This window comes from Sparus aurata, chromosome 7, assembly GCF_900880675.1.
Source record: "Sparus aurata chromosome 7, fSpaAur1.1, whole genome shotgun sequence".
NCBI classification, from domain to species: domain Eukaryota; kingdom Metazoa; phylum Chordata; class Actinopteri; order Spariformes; family Sparidae; genus Sparus; species Sparus aurata.
This window is the reverse complement of record NC_044193.1, coordinates 24,178,004-24,198,139: the sequence shown is the minus strand read 5'-3', so window position 1 is coordinate 24,198,139 and position 20,136 is coordinate 24,178,004. Positions and strand designations below refer to the sequence as shown.

General features: G+C 41.1%; 1 protein-coding gene across 8 annotated transcripts in view; it reads right to left on the bottom strand.

Moving 5' to 3' along the window:
• bsna (bassoon presynaptic cytomatrix protein a) overlaps window positions 1-20,136 on the bottom strand; it is a 164,463-nt gene that overhangs the window by 113,866 nt on the left and 30,461 nt on the right. For all 8 annotated transcript variants that reach the window (XM_030422627.1, XM_030422629.1, XM_030422628.1 and 5 more), the window contains exon 2: window positions 15,643-16,363. In XM_030422627.1, coding sequence (XP_030278487.1) covers window positions 15,643-16,363 — 721 coding nt within the window. The remainder of the gene's footprint in view (window positions 1-15,642; window positions 16,364-20,136) is intronic.

The window sequence follows — 20,136 nt, the reverse complement described above, 5'->3', positions numbered from 1 at the left end:
ATTATTTTGATATCAATATGTTAAGAATTGTGTGCAGGAGATGTTAAAGTAATATGTTCACCTGTCTCTGTTGGTATTTAAACAGAAATCCTTCAAGTGTTTACAATGTCATCCTGAGAAATATTGCATTAAGATTTTGCTTACTCATTTGGACTTATATCTCCGAATTATATCTCAACATGGAGAAAATGAACAGGAATAATATTGAAGTATGACCCTGCTTTAAAATCAGGGTTTTTTTTTCTGCTCTATTTCTGGCTCTTCGGTAGCTGCCTCTGCCAAGTGGGTTCAGCTTTAACCAGTGCCAGGTAAGGGAAGCAGAACAGACACAGGCCACACACACACACACACACACGCACACACACACACACACACACACACACACACATAAACAAACACACACACACATACACAAACACACACCCAGGGCAGCCACCAATATGGTACTTCCTCTGGGTCTGGGCTATATTAAGAGATAATTCTGAACTGGCCTTACAGTGAGACACACACCAACCGGCACCATTTCCCATAACTCATATCCACTATTTAGTGGGAAATGTATTCCACAACAACAAAGCAGGCAGGCGCATTGGTGTTTCCATATGTTTTCCGTAATTGACACTAATTATTTAGTAGAAAGTTTGGCGTGATATTCAAATCACAGCTGAAAAGCTTTTTTTACAATTAAAGGACACATTTTTACTTGTCATTTCAAGTGTCTTTCATGCAGACAATAATCCAAATGAGATATTTGCACTTAGCAACATACAGCATATGCATCTTCTTTGGCCAGTCTTGCTTTTTCATGCTAATCAGGGTTGGCCCTGGTAATGCACCTGAACACGAACACATGAATGAATCATGTTCCTGAAATATAAGCAACAAGAAACTTTTGTCTTCCCCGAGTCCAACTCATGCCACTCTCTCACCCACACAGATCATTCAGTGGCTGAAGTTGTTCTCTTTTGCTCTTATGAGAACAAAGGCAAGTTTAATTTAAGTGTGACTTATTCTGCTGGTTTCACAAGGATAGAAGAAACAGACTATGACTGTGTTAAGGAAATCAGACAGCTTAGGGCTATTTCCAAAGATAGAAGGAGTAAGAATTACGCATAAGTCTCGAGGCACTTACACCATTTCAGCTTCTAGCTAGTGTGCATCTTAAACCATCTCTAGAGCTGGTGGTGAGTGGCAATTTCATTTCAGTATCGTATCATAAATACTTCTTGGGTGCTTTTACAGTACAGCAAACTTTTTTGAGATCAGAGTGATTGAGTGCTATAGCGGTCAACTTTCATATAGGACTAGTTTTATTTTAATAATTATAAAAGGTGTAATGTGTGGATTTAATTTAAACGTTCAAATATGTACTAAAATTATAAACAGAATGTGAGTTGACATGTCGAGGACATTTATGTATTGCATTGCAGGGATATCTATTGAAGTTGGCATGCTAACCAGCTAGCTCCTAGCCAGTGTGTATCTCAAGAGGTGTTGGTCTGATGGTAAAACAACACCGACCCTGCCTACTCGCTCTGAGCTCCCTGTCCAGGCAGTGTTAACTAATACGACCGCTAGCTGCACGTCTAACTGAGCTTACAAGCTAACAGCAGCTACAGTTAACAGCAGTTAGCAGTTCCCCTGGTGATATGCTGGCCTCTGCTTGTTCGGAGTTTGAATCCAACAGGTGGGCAGTTCTTACATATTGCACCTTTAAAATCCTACAGCCTGTCATGACCTAAGAAACATGCATACAAAGTAAAAAACCCAAATGTCAAGCTTGTTGAGTGCATTTAAAGGTGACTTCTTGCCTCACACATCCCATTGCATTAAAAACTGAACTATGATGCGACAGTTTGATCATTAGCTGAACTAAAATAGCTGCATTAAATCACATTTTACATGCTGTTGGATGTCAGCTAACCACATAAACGTGACATGAAGGGTCTGTTGCCATGCTAGCTATCAGCCTAACACACAGTCAGTTCAATTCATCTGTTAGCCACAAACACAGTTATTTTTTGATGGAAGAATTTTGCTGTGTTGCATCTAATGCAGAGTGTGCATATTGTTCTTATTAATGCGACACACTTAAATTATTGTATTAGGCCTGCATTTGATGTTGAGTCCCTCGGCTCAAAATTGATATGACAAAGAGACATACTATCATATTGAATATATAAATAAAACACAAGTAGAAGAAGACAACAACAATTTTAAAAAACGTTTTTCTTTTGTTAGATGTGCATTTTGTTGTCTGCAGCTTTTGAGGTATTCCTGGAAACAGGAACAGAAAGTAATCATTTCTCAGAATTGTCACTCAAATGAATAATATCCTGAAACAACAGACTCAATGACAAGGCAGGAGTAAACAATACAGAGTACATGCTGTGAGTGAGCTCTGTGAAGACAGGAGAATAAAAGACACGGAAGATGGATGGTCTTGTCATTTTTGTGCGTGCATGTCTTTCGTGACAGGACGTGGTATTTCTGTAGATGCCTGTTTGTTTCTGTGTTTGCGTGTACAGTACATGTCCCCTGGTGCCGTTGCCATTAACCTCACTCCCAGCAGATATCTCCACCCCGATGTCCCAACGTGCCCACAGAGCTTCAGACATGGAAACAAGCAGGGACACCCGGCTGCCATCTCAGCATACACACGCTCAAACACGCACTACAGACACAGTGACCTTCACCACAGATGACCTGGTTTCTATGGCGACACCCGTGTCCCTCTGTCAAGGTGTGAAAATTATTAATGGCCGGGGAGTGAGACGGACAGAGGGAAGGGGATAAAGGTGTCAGGAAGATATGACAGGAAGAAAAATAAGCAGAAGCAGCGTAGCAGAGACAAAGGTGAGAGCTCAGAGGGGAAACAGAAGAATGTCAAGTGGAGATTTAAAAAAAAAAGGAATATCGTGCCTCTGTGCGCCTAATTGGTAGGAACAGGGCTGTAACGCAGTCAGGGTCAAAGGTGCTATTCCTACTGGGGCCACTCATAGTCAGGAGGAGTCTGGTGAAGATGAATGTGTCCTACAAACAGTGTCAGGACTATTTAAAGTCTGATCTGCGGCATGTATTTGTGATTCCCTCAGTCACTGATACAACACAGGAGCCTATTAATTCAACCACCTGGCAGGTCGTGAAATCTCGAAACATTTACTATGAGGATGGCCGGTCCTCCACAGGGAGTGATGCTTTACGCGTTTCGCTAATACTTAAACACATGTAAATAAGAGAGTGACAAAATGACTGTGAGGCCAGGTGAAATATGTCAGCGATATAGAATTTATGCAATCAAATGTTTATTTTAATACTTTATTGACCTCGTTTTACTTTCCCACAGCCTTTATTCAGTCTAGATAGAGGTAATGCACTTCTGTTATTGAATAAACCCACAGAGGATGCATCATCAACAGATCTTAAACTTTGTGGCCGTTGTGAGCACCAGACAGTGAATTCCACTTCCAATATTTAGCGATACTCACAGCCCACAAGCTTGAGCATTAAATTCATCTGCACCACGCTCACATGCTGCAAGGCTTTTTGCTGGACCTTTATTCATCCATTCAATCAGTTGAAATGAAAACTGATTGACCGTATTGTTCGTATTAATATCGTGGCTGCAGAAGGGTTTTTAACCTCTTCTGCCTCACAAAGACATGGGAAAGAATCTCCTCAACAACTTTAGAGTCTTAAAATGATTGGGATTTTTGCATTCAAAGATAATGATTTGAATATAAAATGAATTGCAGTGATATTAGAGACAGGAACAAGACGTATATTTCTCTCTCTGTCTAGATATTTATTCTGGTGTTAGCTAAACCACCGGTGCGGCCTTTTTCAGACTGATCTGCTTTGGGGTGATGCCAGAGATGCTTGTTTGCGGCTGGACTGTGATTAAGCAAATTAATGACTTTCGGCCAACTAGCCAAACAAATCTTTTCATGGAGCCGTCTTCTGTCAGCAAGTCCTGCTGTACAGTGTACATGCATGTGCTGATACCACATGCATGTGTTCCATTGCTCATATGTGGGAATTTACATGCAGCATGCGACATAACATTCTTCCTCTAAAGACTTGTTCAGAAATGTATGTAAATGCATCCATATGTGTGTGCACTAGTGTGTGTGGGTCTCCACTGAGCTGTCAGTGCCACTGGGAGGCTTTCAAATAGGATTTCTGCTGCTTGCCGGAGGTTTTATGCCGACGCTGGGGCTTTTGATTCGCCGCTCACTCACGGACGGCCATGCGTGACAGACTGCCTCCTCTACCGCAGAGAAGGAGGGAGGAAACGAGAGGAGGGACGAACTGAAGACGAGCAGATGGAGAAAGTGAGAGGCGGACAGAAAGAGGAGAGGTAGGTTAAAGTCAGAGGGTGTTAGAAAAGAAAGGGAATATGGACCTAAAATTCAAACAGTGAGGGAGGACGAGAGAGACGGGGGGAAGACAGGGTGATGGACAGAGAGGAACTTGGCAGTTAGTTTGGGGAAAAAAGGATATTACTAACACTGCTTGCTTTACCCACATTTCAGCGAAGTTGAAAGGTGGCGTTTGAGACGTGATTACTTTCACCACTTTAAAATGAAACTTAATTGCATGTCAGGATTCAGGCAATCGCTTTAAGTTCTCACTGGCAGCGACAACCCGGTAATGACTAATATAAATTATTTGCGGCCGCCTGTATTTTTTTTGTTCCTTCCATGCGATTTCACCCAAGCCCATGTTTCTGCATCTTATTTTGGATTTCTGTTATTGGTAGGAAGCTTTCAGATGGTTCAAATGGTGTGAAAAGAGTTTGCCAATAATAATTTGCAGTGGTTAAGACTAGCTCCTTTTAATCCAGCTGGCTCGACTTCAGCTGCTGAGCGACTTTGGAGCCGTTTAGTTAGCTTATTTTTGTGTTTCTGTGAAAGATCATGGTCTGGACACTTTTCGACAAAATGAACACATTCTGCCTGAATATTTTCTATAAAATACCAGCATACTGCAGGATATATAGCCTTTCATATAAAGACAAGTTTGTTCTGGAACATTTCATAAAGACTTGATCAGATGAGTGTGAAACAATGGAGCAGTGATGAGCTGACACCAGCCACTATATTTAACTCAGTCCTAGGTGTCGTCTGAATTATAATCATTATCCTCCGTCTGAGCCGACAAAAATATATCCACTCATTTAGGTCAGAGCGGTCATGTCCGTCATTACGGAGAAAAAACGTCATTGTTTTTGGTCCTTATTAGCGACAGGTTCCGTTCCTCTGGGTGGGAAAGTGCCATTAGGGTGATAAATATATCATGTCGTGAGCGAGAAATTTAAGGGCTAATTACCAAAGTGTCATTCCTGTAACCTGTGCCATTAGCGTCATCATTATTATTATTATTATTATTATTATCATCATGAGCAGGTCTGCTATCAGCCACCATTGGAACCAAACATACTATTGAGTATTCATGGTGAGTCTTGTCACGGCCCAGCGGGTGTTTCATCTATTTACACTGTACTACTGAATTAGATATAGATAGTCAGTTATTATCATTGTTATTTTCACAAGATTTGGTCACTAGTATCACTGTGGTAAGAAGTACGTAATTCCATTTTTAATGCGATTGGCATCAAATAAAATGTATTTAAAAAAGCACTGTGTTGCCTCTGACGCAGCATGCAATCTGCAAAGTAACTGGTAACTTTGGTAATCAAATAAATGTAGTATCTTTACCTCCAAACTGTAGTAGAGAGGACGTATAAAGTAGCAGAAAATGGAAATACTGGACAACTCATCAGGATGAGTACCTGCAAATTTCACCTGAGTGAATGCACCTCCTTACACTGAATCACTGGTTCTGTCACTTTCTCCCCTTTTCTATTTTTCTTGGCCTCCTGCTGATTTGTTCTCTCACTTTTTCTCTCGCTGTACCTGTCGGTGTCTCTCAAGTTTTTTCTCACACTCTTACACCTTCCCTCCCTTTGTTCGGTGCTCATTCACACATTGTTTGAGAAGTCACAGTCCAAAACAAAGAGTGGGAGATTGAACTGTGCTGTCAATATAGCAGCAAAAAATACCAGTGATAATGGATTTAATTTATTTCTCTCCACACTCATCACAACTACAACATGATTTAGGTTGGCAGGGTTGTGTTTCTACACCTGGTTAAGGTAAAGGAAAGATGGTGGGCTTGAAAAGGAGACTGTCCTCAAAGAAAAACACGAGCATCAGCTGGTTCAGCAAATAGGACGGGATCTTTAATCTTTAATATGTGCTTATTTTTAGAAGCCTGACGACAAAGTTCCCTTGAACTGAACAAAATCATCATTTTAACCTAAGCCACGATGTTTTCCTGAACCAATCAAGTTGTTTCCGTGCCTAAACCTGCCTAAAAAGAGGAGTAAGCATGAAGTCATACCGACTGACAGGTATTTATAACTGATTATTAGCATTTTTCATATTATAAGGCTGAGATGAACCACATGTTGTGAATTATGACTAACAGGTAGAGACAGGACGAAAAGGAGGCTTCTTATACAGTAATCTGGGGCTTATTAGTGTGGGATTGCTGTCACACACTGTTTTAATGGGCAGCACAGCAGTTTAAACATCTTTAGACCTATAATCCAGGAAAATTACCACGTCGACATGCATCTGTGCTCCATGAAATGATCTTGCATAAATACACAGCTTATAGGTCAGTGATCGGGAAGGATTTATTAGTCATTTAGTTTTTGAAATCACGCTAAACTCAGATTGGTCCAGACTTAGTGTAGTGTAATAAAGTGATGAATTGTGATGAATGAGACATTAAGATAATTATAAAGGCAATGACGTGATAAACTAAAACCGGTGTGTGGCAACAACACATTGATGGCTATTTGTTCCAATGAAACGTTAAAAAACTGAACACAATGAAGACACACGCGCTCGCATAAATAGAGTGTGTGACAGGCAGGTGCAAAGATTTGAGAGGAGGGAACAGAAAAGCACAATCTGCAGATTTCACCGGAAGCTAATTAATCAAGCACACACACACACACACACACACACACACACACACACATCTATTAGCAGCCCTGCGTGCACGCTGAGTCTAAAATTAGCACGCAGTCTGCTGAACAACAAACAGGCTACAGGGAGGAAGATGTGCTGCCAAAAGGCTGAGATGACAAACGGATCAGAGACGATGAAAAGATGGAAGCAGGTAAGCAAGACCAAGTCTGAGGTAACAACAGTTCCCCTTTTTTCTTATACTTTAGTTTGAGTTTTGTTCGTCTGTGTTAACTGAAAACCACTGGTTGGTGCAGTAGTGGCTCATGTGCCTTCCCCTGCAAAGACACACACAGGTGCAGCTGGCCAGTAAGCACGAGAACAGGTAACGACCATGTGATGCAGAGAAATGTACAATATACAATACCCACCATGTGAAGCTTTTCACATTTGCAGTTTGAAACATTGACTGAATTTGAGAATTGCTTACAATTGTTTCTTCTCTCGTCCTCCTCGTTACTTGTTAAACTCTGTCTGTCTTATGACAACAAATTATGTTTCCATTTCCATCGGGCCGCCCACTCAAGGCACTTTGGTTAAAAGCCTCCACAAAATTGCATGCATTACATTCCCCTCACTAATGGCCTGTAAAGTCAGTTTTATCAACATGTTCGCGTAGAGGTTCACACTTCTGCATCTGGATCCTTGTTTGCTAAAGCAGAAACAGTATGATCAGTGCGTCAGCTTGCAAAACCACAGGCGGCTGATGTATTTTCCATCTCTGAGACTGACAAAGCAGCTGAATCCCAGTTGACACAAATCATGTGATTTAGTGTACAACAATTAACACATTGACGGAGGAAAAGCAGCGCATCATTTTGCAAGTTTCATGAGTTGAGATTTGGCGTTTATCTTTTATTAAAAGAACATGAGGGAAAGAAAAAGAGAAAAAGCCTGTTTATATTTCTTGAAATAAGATATCATTAAAATAATTGTTTGGGTATTACATCATGAGAGGAGGAAGGCAATTATACAGTATGAAGCTAGTTAGTCTGTTGACCTTCGATATCACTTGTGCCTCTATAACAAATGAAGATATCACAGTATATTTATTTATCATATTCAAGCCAATTGTCTGCCTTTAATGTGTCGTTGACCTGACCTTTGTCCTCTCAAGCGAGCGAAAAAACAATGACATAACTTTAGTCTGATCATGTGATCTGCTACCTAGACAACCAGGACATCCTGCAAGAGGGTGACAGGCCATAGTTAACTGTTGAAGTTGTTCCCTCAATTCCAAAACATCTGGAGAGGGTGACAACCTGCAACCCTTCACGTCCTTTTTATGCCCAGTATTCAGATCTGAGCCTCCACACTGAGAGTTTTCAGCGTCTTTCCCAGGTGTACTTTCTCTCGGATTGAATAACTCATATAAATGAGCTGCGAATGCTTTGGCGTGTGGGTGTTTCAGTATCCCTCATCCATATTCATAAGCGCCGCAACACTCAGGGTTTTATCCTTTTAAGGTGCTAAACTGACAACGGCAGCACACATCACACACAAAAACATCAAATGAAAAGGTATTCATCTGGTTCATTCCGAGATGCTGTTTATCCATTTTAGAGAGGAAAATGCTACCTGTAATTTTTGCAGGAGACATTTCTAAAAGATTTTTGAGATTCTGGTCTCAAAGAGTCAAGTATTTTCTTGTGCTAACTGATAATGGGCTTCACCATGATGTCGGAAATTATCTTTCAGGTACGTAACAGCATTTTCTCTTGATAAACATGCCAGTGTCGAACCCGTGATCTAGACCCGAAGACAACTTTTACATATGGTGTCCAATAACAACATCAGGAGTCTACATCCATGCTTCCAGTTTTACAAGGCTCAGTACAGCTGAGACTAATGGAAATATCTTCTCCATAGTTCTGAAGTATTACACATTTACACATTTTAATTTTGGCCGGATTATAGCACTAGATGAACAGTTAAGGGATAACAAATTTCAATCTACCTTATTGTGTCTTCACCAAGTTTCATAGGAATATTGCTCAAAACAGCAAATGTGAACCTTATGTTGGCACTAGAGGAAAAGGTCAGGTTATACTTAAAGTCATGAGGATTAATCTTCTGCAAACCATGAATGTTTGTACAAAATGTCATGGCAATTCATCCAGTCGCTGTCGAGGTATTTAACTGTGTATATCAAACCCTTGAATCACTAAAGACTTCCAATAAAATTGTTACATCATGTGGGCAATGGAGCTCTGACTGAGGTTAAAGTATCTGAAGTTATCATGTAGTTTAGAGTCAATGGGCCTCATTCATGAACCGTTCTTACGACCAGATTTGTTCTTAAGTCCCACTTACGAAGATTTTACGAAGATTGTGGCATTCATGAATTTTTTCTTATCTAGGATTTTTTCTTAGGCAAGAACAAATCCTACGAACACTCAGGAGTACTCTTACGCATATTTCAGTGCAGAAATGTTGGCATGGTTGCGTTTTCTTCTCGTGTAGTTCAATAAAATGCAATATTACAGTGATAATTCTGTCATATTTATTCATTTATTTATTCATTTCATATTTTTGGTAATTTACAAAGAATTTAAATTCTAAAATCAATTAAATGTGCCAATGATTTAAGATAAATCAAGTAAATTGGAAACATGCCATCAATTAGTAACCCCCCCACCCTATTTATACATGGCATTTCTCCATCCAAGGCCCGCAAAACAATGGCATATATATTGCTCCTGCGGCTTTCATCAATGTAAGAACACCGCTGCGAACAATTCTGAGACTTACGAACGAGTTGGTGAATCTGACGTAGGGTTTTCTTAAGGAACCTCTTAAGAACAACTTAAGAAAGAATCTAAGAAGATTCTTAAGAAGATATTGGTGAATGAGGCCCAATGTGAGGGCACCACTTTTTGTTAAAGCCGTGCAACATACTGCAAAACTGTGTTATGTGTCTGATGAGTTGTCAAGTAAATCTGAGCCGGGCATAACAAACGTTTTGTATTCTCATTTCAGGAACATAGCGGTATCACCAAATTAACTTTATGTGAACTGTATCTCAGTGTCAGAAGTTAAACTGAGTTCTCCCCTAAACTTTCATGAACCTGATTCAAGACTAAACAACCTTGAATCATAACAGGAGATCATTTTCGGGGCAACAAACAACCAAATATTTTATTCAGTCTTCACTTTGTACATTTCGGATCCAGATATATTCCACAAACTAAAATCATGGGAGCCATTTTTTCCTAAATGCAACCGTTCCTGAATCAGATACTGTTCATCATGTTTAACCTCTCTGATCCTCCTCTGGCCCGATAACTGGTGTCACCCTCCTGGTTGAGTCTTCTGAATGTAATCTGATGCAAAAGGCGTCAGAATGTAACAAGATATGGATTCTGGCAGTGCTTATTGGATTATTAGGACTGACAGTACTTTTATTAGGTTCGATAATGATAGAGGAAACTGAGTTAAAGTATTAATCTGCAATTCTAGATGGAACAGGGCGGCTGACCCTAAACACACAGCTGTGAAGGAGTCATTTTGTACCTTTAAGATTAATATATTAGATTTAGGTGTTTTTCCTTCAATCAAGTCAACATGGTTTCAACGTTTAGAAGCTATAAGAGGACTATGTGCAGCTTTGTGCTTGTTAAACACATTCTTAATGAAACATACCTGACCTGTTAATTTAAAATAATCTCTCCGGCTTGCCTGGCTAAACCTGCTAAATGTTATCTGATGCAAATGGAATCAGAGCGTAGTGCGACGGATGTGGAGCCTGGCGCTGCTTATTAGATTACCAGGACACACAGTACATTGATTAGCTGTGATAATAACGGATAATGTTCAGTTTAAGCATTAATCCATAGCTGCAGACACAACAAGGCTGCAGCTGTGAAACACAGCTGAGGAAAGGTTTCTTTTTTTCAGCTCTGTTTTGTTTGTTTCTTTTAGGTTTTGCCTACAAATATGTAATAAAAAACAGTTAAAGGTACCAAAAACTTGACAATTTTGGAATTGTGCAACTCTTATTGGGATACAGGATTGTCATTGATTAGTGTTTTCCTACTGTAAATTCATCATGGTAAAAAAGTGTATGTGACATGCCAATAGACCATATTTGTAAGGCGGCTATTTTCCTTTGACGGGTTAGGGTTAGGTCAAAGGAAATGTAGGATCTGACAAATTGTTTTCAATTTACCATTTGCCAGTTGTTCAGCAACAGAACAGATCAGACCTCCAGAAAATCTGGAGGGAAACTGAGCCATTTTTAAAGATAAGACAACATATTTGTTAACTATTAGCAAACGTTAGCATTAACTACTTCCTAGCTAACATTACTGTTTAATGCTTTTCACATGAAACGTTGAATAAATGTGTTCAAGATGCACGTGGAGTTTTTAAAATTAATTAACCCCTTTCCAATGTATCATGTAACACTATCAAACAGCGATGTCAGTGGTTGAATGCTAAATTTAGCTGTTGTCTAAGGGAAAGCAAGCAGCTTTTCAAACAAGTTGTTTTACCTTGAAATACGGCCTCAATCCCTCCAGATTTTCACTTTTCATTGTCTTTTCTGTTACTGACTCATCACGAGGCAGTGAAATGTTAACAAATAAATCAGATCTTCGTTTATATGACTTGAAATTCTGGAAAACAGCATTTGAGCTCTCCACCCTGACTTGGATGTCAGTGGAAAATGGCCGCCGTGTGAAGAGAGTCCATGTGTATTAATCTCATGCAGCAGGGCTTCAGGACTAAATCAATTTAATGTTGTAAACTGCAGCAGACAGTAATAGGGTCTGCAGGGTGGGACTGTTCATTAGATTATCAGCATTGAGAGAACATTGATTAGCAAGGACAATAATTGAGAAGATAGTGAATATTAATCGGAATAGGGAGCTAATCCATAATTCATTGTAACACAAACAATGACAGGACCAGCGGAGGAGTTAGGGCTCTGTGCGAAGTGCACATTTGTGTGTGTTGTGCGTGTTGTGTATTGCCCCTGTAAAGGTTTTTCTTGTCGTAACTAAGCTGGTGGTTGGATCTGATGCTGACTTTCATGTTATGTTTTCCATTTTGCTCTGCAGGAAATCCCCGCGGGTTCCTTCAATTAATTAACATCACAATTTATTGCACAGGCGTCTTGCATGAATTATGTTGAGCCAAGTGGGGGTAACGTTATGTGAGTTGTGTGTGGGTGTCTACATATCTGCCCTTGTGATAGTGTCTGAGTGTGTGTGCGTGTGTGTGTGTGTGTGTGTGTGTGTGTGTGTGTTAATCTAAAGTGCAGTCCAAATCCCCAAGTCAGAGGCTTATCAACTCCTCACTCCTTCCACTTCATTAGCATTATCCACCATTATTAACCTGGAGTACTCTGTCTGTCTGTCTCTCTCTGTGTCTCACACACACATACACACACCCTTGTGTACAAGCGTGTGTACCTGAACAGAGATCAAAGCTCGGTCTTAAAGATTATCCCACATGAGCCAGGCAGAAGCCGCCATACTGTAAGTACACAACCAACGAAACCGTCCTGACATGCTGTGCTAAGAATGACTTATGCAAAAAAATCTTTCATGTGTTTGACAGCCTGATTGTCGCTGATGAGAGCACAAAGACTCAAAAATCACACACTCAGTGCTAACTTGCATAAAATGTAGGAGGAGGGCAGCCGACACTATGTGGAAGTGGTAATGCAAAGTAACAGCACTGAACCTTGAGGAACTTCTGTAGGAAATAACATGCCATCATATAATAATCATGATTGTTGGTTCAAACAGAAAACTTCTGCTGCTATTACTGACTGACTGTCTCTGCACTATTACAACAAATATAACTTTGCTGCTCAACACATCTACACTGTGAACTTTATTGTTTTTTTGGTCAAATGTCTTCATCTACTGTGCACTTTACTTATTTACTTTATTTACTGTCCGTCTCTATTTGTTGTGCACTTTACTGTTTAAATGAGTGCTAAGTATGTCTTGTCTTGTCTTCACCGTGGGATAGTTAGAAGTGTAAATTCGATTCCTTTGTATGTCTGGTACATGTGAAGAATTGACAATAAAGCCGACTTTGACTTTGACTTTGACTACAAAACTAAACTGAAATATTAGCATTGTGTGTTTAGAGTGCATGACTGTACCAAATGAAGTGTTGCTGTTTGAGGGCTAGACTGTCTGAAGCAGCAGTTGCCTCAAACACATTTGCACTCAAGATGATTTGTGCTACACAGGTAACCTTCAAGTATCATTCACATTTTTGCTTTTCTTCTGTTCTTCTTTCTTTTTAGTTTCTTCAATAAAAAGAAAGTTTGATTCAGTCGTAATAAAGAGAATCTGATTTATAAGCAGGAGAATGGCCAGTTTGTGCTGTAGTTAAATTGTACGTTGTAAGATTTGTTATAGGTCAACTCTTAAGGTACGTCAGCCAAGGAGGTTAGTCTTTCACTTGGTTGGTTTGTCAGCAAAATTACACAAAAACATACCAGCCAACATTAGGCTGTAAAAACAAGGGAGATTTTATAAGGGAGTCTGCAAATCTCTGGGTTGAGTTGCCAGGTAGAACAACACATATCCCCCACAGAAACAGAGAAACACCAATTTGATAAGTTTCACTATGAAATCACACTGAAATCAGGGTATTAACGGGACATATTACCAGTTGGGAACACCACGGGAGAAAGTGGCGTTGATAGTAAATTTTAAAAGTCACCCGGAATAGACCTCATACATTTTTGGTGCGACAAAAACAAAAAAACCCACACAGGCCTGGGACATTTTATTTGCACTTTCTTTAACATCACGGTTCTGGATGTTTTTCGTCAACTGGCTGGAGTGAGTACAAAAGGGCCATGACTGAGGTATGCACTCTTCTGAGTTCCACTCTAGTCGGTAATGGGACATTTTGTAAAGCTAGTACACAGTGACAGTCAAGCAAGATTTACTCCGAATGATTATAATGTATAATTGGTATCACATTTGGATCATGTCCAAAACGTATGAACCTGCAAACTATCGATAATCCATAAAATACAACAATGACTTCTAATCAACAGCACAGTGTATCATTGTTGTTATTAACTGTATTAGTCATTAACTGATGCTCAGCACTGGATGTTAATTATTCAGTGTGGAGCATCAGGGTGAATGATGTACCAGGTACACATGGATGATTCTGGTGCCAATGTTCTCCCTCACAAAGCAAATGATAAACACAAGCACAGTTGTTTGTTTAATCCAGCAGATTGTTTATCGTGCTGTCTGCCAATTATATGTCCCCGGACTTGACATCAGTGGCAATCAATGGCTGCCAACACAGCTAATATATCAGACGTAGCCTCACGCGTCTGCGCAGTGCATTGTTGTGTTTTCTGTCTGAAACCTTTCCTGTCTGCCCAGGGAGGCTGAGATTTTGATATTTGTCACCCAGCGCTGACACCAGGTTGATAGTTTGAACCCATCACCGCAGGCAAGAGTCAACATCCTCTCAATCAAAGAGAGCCTCTTAACCTCGCCTCTCCTTCTTGCCCCTCAGTTCATCTCTGAATAACTTTAAAGTCGCATTAATCTGTCCTTTCTTTACTTCTCAGTCTGTTTCCTCTATTTCTCTCTGAATGTCAAATGCTGTAGTGTTTGGCTTCCTGTCAACACATCACACCTGAGTACAATGGACTCACAACACACACCCACACACACACACACACACACACACACACACACACACTGTCATGACCCGTGTGTCTTGCCTTGGCACTTTAATGGAGATTCTGTCAGTGCCTCAGGAAGGAATTACTGCCACTTGCTGAGCCCTTACACTCACTGTCGATCACAAATACACACAAAGACCTACAGTACAAAGTCATGTGTATACACCCCACACACACACACACACACACACACACACACACACACACACACAGACACACACACACACACCCGGCTTCTATACTTTCATGTACTTTGTAGTCCTTTAATTATTCTGTTTAAATCACAAACACAGAGTGAAACCTTGCTTATAGTAAGAGATGTGTTTAAACTTCTTGTCACTCTTTCACTCTCTCTCTCTCTCTCTCTCTCTCTCTCTCTCTCTCTCTCTCTCTCTCTCTGTCTCTCTCCCTGACCTAATTTATCTCCCTTGCCTGAAACTCTCTCTCTCACTTCCTCCATCACTGTCTCTGCACTCCACTCATGTAAGTCATAGGTGCGTTATTGGCTGCACCAGGCTGAAGTAGCCACTGCCAAAGCCGACTCATTTCTCTTTCTTCTCCCTCGTTTACTCTACAGCAACAGGCGAGACACAGTCTTCATCCTGTCTCTGCTCGATCTGTTTCCAGACTCAGACTTAAGTTGTGTGCATCCGGTTGTTTATCATCTAAACCTGCAACATTAATCAACAGAGACCTGTGTCCGCCCGCAGGATTAAATTATAGTAGTGCCCAAACACTTAGTCCCTCACTATAAATCAGCATGATTTGATTATTGATTCCATTTATGCAGCCAGAAAACTACAACAACCTTCCCATTGCTACATGAATCTAAAGTGGCAAGGTAAACTGAAAAAAATTGTTTGAGCATCCTGCACATACACACAAAGATAAATGCACATGTCCTTGTCAAACCTGACCTACCTCAGTGAGGTGCGGGTTGGGGTTGAATCCACACTGGTTACAGACGGTGGCCTTACACTGGGTGCAGGTGTTGTAGTTGGGTACAGCCGGTGGGTTGGACAGCTCTGTAGTGGTGCACACTGGGCACAGCTTGCTGCTCGGCATTGGGGCAATCTGCGGTACCGAGTAGGGCGAGGTGGGCGTCACTCCGCGGTCAGGAGACACTGAAGGAGATCGTCCTGTCCTGGAGCCGCCTGAACCGCTGAAGTCGACTTGGAGGTTTCGACGGGAGGCGTGCTGACCAGGACTTTGACCTGCATGGCCTCCCATGCCGGACCCAGCTGGACCGTGACTCATCCCATGACCAGACCCCGGGCCGTGCCCCGAGCCAGGCCCCTGGCTTGACTGCATATGTCGGGGTGAAACTGGACTCTCGTGGGTGGCCAGGCGGTAGGGCTCACCAGCTCTGGACCCTATTCCTCCTCCAGTGCCCATGCCTGCTCCTATTCCTCCTCCACCCATTCCGCCTCCCATTCCTCCACCCATTCCGCCTCCCATTCCTCCACCCATTCCACCTCCCATTCCTCCTCCCATTCCTCCTCCCATTCCACCTCTTCCCATCCCTCCCATCCCTCCTCCTCCTATTCCTCCCATACCACCTCCTCCCATTCCGCCTCCTCCCATTCCCATTCCTCCTTGTTGCATGCCAGGCTTGGGGCTACCCATCGGACCCATTGGACCCCTGGAAGAGAGGGACAAGGAAAAAGAAAAGAGATTAATATCAAATCAGATTACAACTTTCCAGTTGATGGCAAAGAACCATTTAAGGTAGGTGCTGGACCAACAGAAAGTGATGTTATGCACCATAAGGATTTCATATGGCAGCTTCTTTATTAAACTCTAAACCGAAAATACAAGAGGAGACGGAGTGAAAGAAATTAAATAACATGTTGGTCTGAATGAGTCCCAAAATGTGTTGCTAGTCAAGTAAATAATCAATAATCAATCATTAATCAATAGTTAATAATAATTTAGCAAAGAAGTCACCAAGTTTGCATTAACTGGCTGGCTTTTGACAACAAAATTGGCAACAGGCCCTTTTAAAGGTACACAGTTTTGACTTGTCAAAACAGGAACAGCACAGGTGGAATTTCTTACACTAATGACGGCTGCATTCCATTTAGGTGAGCCACTTCCAGGGCTTCGCTATTGTGCATGCTCATTCACTGACATGGCTACCTGGCAGACTTAACAGAATGGAGCCATTGTCAACATTATTGGTCACACCTGTGCTTTTCCTGCTTTGACAGGTCAAAATGTCTGCCGTGAAGATGGTCTATAGGCGGCTAAGAATGACAAGGCTGGTGACGTCTGTCACTGTCTGATTTCAAAGAGCCATTGTTTTCAAACTGTCAAAGAATTCTGACTCATAAATCTTCGACTATTATCACTGGTGACAGCATATTTAGTGTTCAATAATGGGTCAAATTGTTGTATTGAAGAAATTGATGGCTTTTCTTTTCTTCCACTGGGTGTTTGTTGACACCACCGTAGTATTTAATGGGAAAAATATCTCATTTTATTCGATGTATTATTAAATGAATGCAGAATGGTAGTTGTCAGTGTGTTCCGACAAATTCAATTACCATCTCCCTGCCAGAGAAACAGCAGCAGAAACAACATTAAAAACCGGCAAAATAATTACAGATTCATTTATTGGTGGCTGCTGAAAGCTGTGAAAGGACCTCCGCACATCCACAGGCATCAACAAATTAAAGTGGAAAACAGGCTGCGGCAACACAGACCGCACACACACACACACACACACATACTCATTCATACACTTTTCTTCTATGTGTCAAAGGCGACATGCACACACACACACACACACACCTCAGGCGGAAAGTAACACACATACACACACCTAGACAACATTAATTCAGCGCACACCTCAGGCAGGAGATACAAACAGAGACCTGAGGGGAAGCAAATCAGTACAAAACTCTGCCTGAGGATACTTCCAAATTATTAAAAGAAGTTGATGTTAACAATTGCAAAATATGGTAATAAAAAGTGAGTGACTCCTCTTGACAGTATGACATGTGAGTGTGTGCTGTTTTCCAGCACAGTTTTTATTGTAAACATCAGAATGCAATCTCAGAGCCCATCAGCTATTGTCTGACAGTAATTTAGCCTCTGGGGGCAAAGGCCAATGTTTTGGTGCTTCTGGTGTGGCCAGCGGATTTCTAGATAATGGACATCCAGGCTAAGACTTCTTCTTCCATATACTGGTCACTGTTTACCGTCTTATTGTCATTGTTTGGGTTTTCGGTTGGTCATTTCCTGTTTTATTTTGTAGATTAAATGCTTGTGTGTCGTGTGTTTCCATTTCCTGTCTCAGTCTGTTTCCTACTAGTGTTGTTCATCTGCGTTTGCTCCTTGCGTGTCCTCAGTGTTTCCGGGTTTTGCTTCCCGTCATTGGTTTGTTTGTTGTTCTAGCATTCTGAGCTTCTTCTTAAATTCTGGTTTGTTGCCTTTTTGTCACCAGCCGTTTATTACCTGCATTTTATTTATTTTTTTTGGATACAGGCTTTTGTAAACAGAGCTTCTTCTCTGTTTCCAACCTGCCTGCCTCATGGTGTCACATTTTGCAATTCATAACACTGATTAGCAACTTGAGACACAAGAATGCAGGCGGTGTTGAAGGACGACTAACCTCTACGAACAGAATGCAGATAAATCTTCTAAAAAGCTAATTAAGAGTAAACTCAATGACTGCCGATGGGTTCTTTTGCATTTCAGCCAGTATGTTCCCCCATCTACTGACTGTTTACCCGCATGCAACCAAAGCCTGCTCAAACATGATTAGTGAATACCACTCAGACTATAAATGGACCTACAATTAAACCAGGACGCCTCAGAATGCGCAGAGATTCTCCATTTATATGCCACTATCTGTTTAAACAGATTTGAAGGTGTGGCAGTATTTTAAATCTGGATTGTGAGAGTGAAGTTTGGCTTAGTTTCTATTGATTTAACCTGATTTCAGTACATCCATAACTTCTATGACTCACAGCACTACTTTTAAAAAGTAACGTAATTGAATCGGTGCATAATAACAACCAAGGTTGTCCCCAAGAAGCAATTTGAGCTTCAATCTTCAGCTTTAAATAAAACTGCTGCTTCAATACAGGAAATGTTTTCTGCCCTGCCTCCAAACTAACTGCAACTCTAAAACATAAAATAACATTTGATGACTGTAATCAGATGAAAAAGCCGGCCCTCTTGTTTATGCTGTTTTTATATTTGAAAGGAAAAGAAAGAAAGAAGAAAATCTAATTCTTCTAAGGCCTCACTCCACACGATGTTTGTTACAGTTTTAGGTTCCATTTTTATCTATCAACTCGTTCGGCCATTATTCAAGTTCCAGTCCTCTCCCCCGTTTACTGACATCCTTTCTTCTTGTGGACAGTCTGGTCGTGACAAAATTTCCCCCTCACTCCCTCTTTTCTTTTCTTTACCTCCATTACATCCCTCTCTTTGTACAACTCTCTCGTTCTCAATTATCTTTTCAGTCTGCACAGACCACGGCCTCGTTCCCCTAATGTTTTCTTTTCTCCTTCTCCTTTCTCCTGTCTCGACATTTTCATTTTCCGCTCTCAAAAAGTGGAGTGAACCTTAGTTGAACCTGTTGTTTCTGCTCACACCGCGTCTACCAGTCCAGGAAATGTTCTTGCAGGTACTGAAAAGGCAGCGACAAAAATATTGATCTTGCAACATTTTTCCTCGTTTCACGTTTCACAGTTGGTCAAAATCAGGGACAGTGAAACGTTGTACGTTATAAATTCCTAATGGCTCACTGTGATCTAGAGGTGTTAAAATTTCTCGATTATAAAATGCATCGTGATGCGGACTTGGAAGATTCTGTATCGATGCAAACGGAGCATAATCGTGAGTCCGCAGTCCGCATGTTGATTGTTGATGGTCCGGCCTCAGCTAGACAATAAATTTACATCACAACGTTGCTCACATGCTTTGTTTTGTGGGCGGACATCAGGCTAACGCTACTTATGTAGGAGGCATGTCAGGGGGAGGCAGAGATCATCTGCGTGTGATTAAAACAAAACTCACCAAGTACATTTTTAAACGGACATCTCAGGGCAAATGTCGGATTTCATGAACTTGCTGGGAAGCACAAGCTGGACAAGCCACACACCGACCGTGACTTCTGCCTCAGAGCAATTAGCCATTTTCACTGAAGCTAATGACTGCAGCCATAAATAATAATTGTTACAGCAAGCCCAGCTAATGAGCCAAGATCTGAGGGGGCGCTGTCAACCTTACCGTTCAACTCTGAGAGAGATCTGTGCAGCAGCGTCAACAGATGCCTTATCTTACAGCAGCCATGTGAAGACAATATTATTGTAGATGAACGTGTAAGGCACTGTTGAAGCTTTGCACCTCCACAGTGATCTCCAACATTTTGAACACAAGTGTTGACAGCCTTGATGTCAA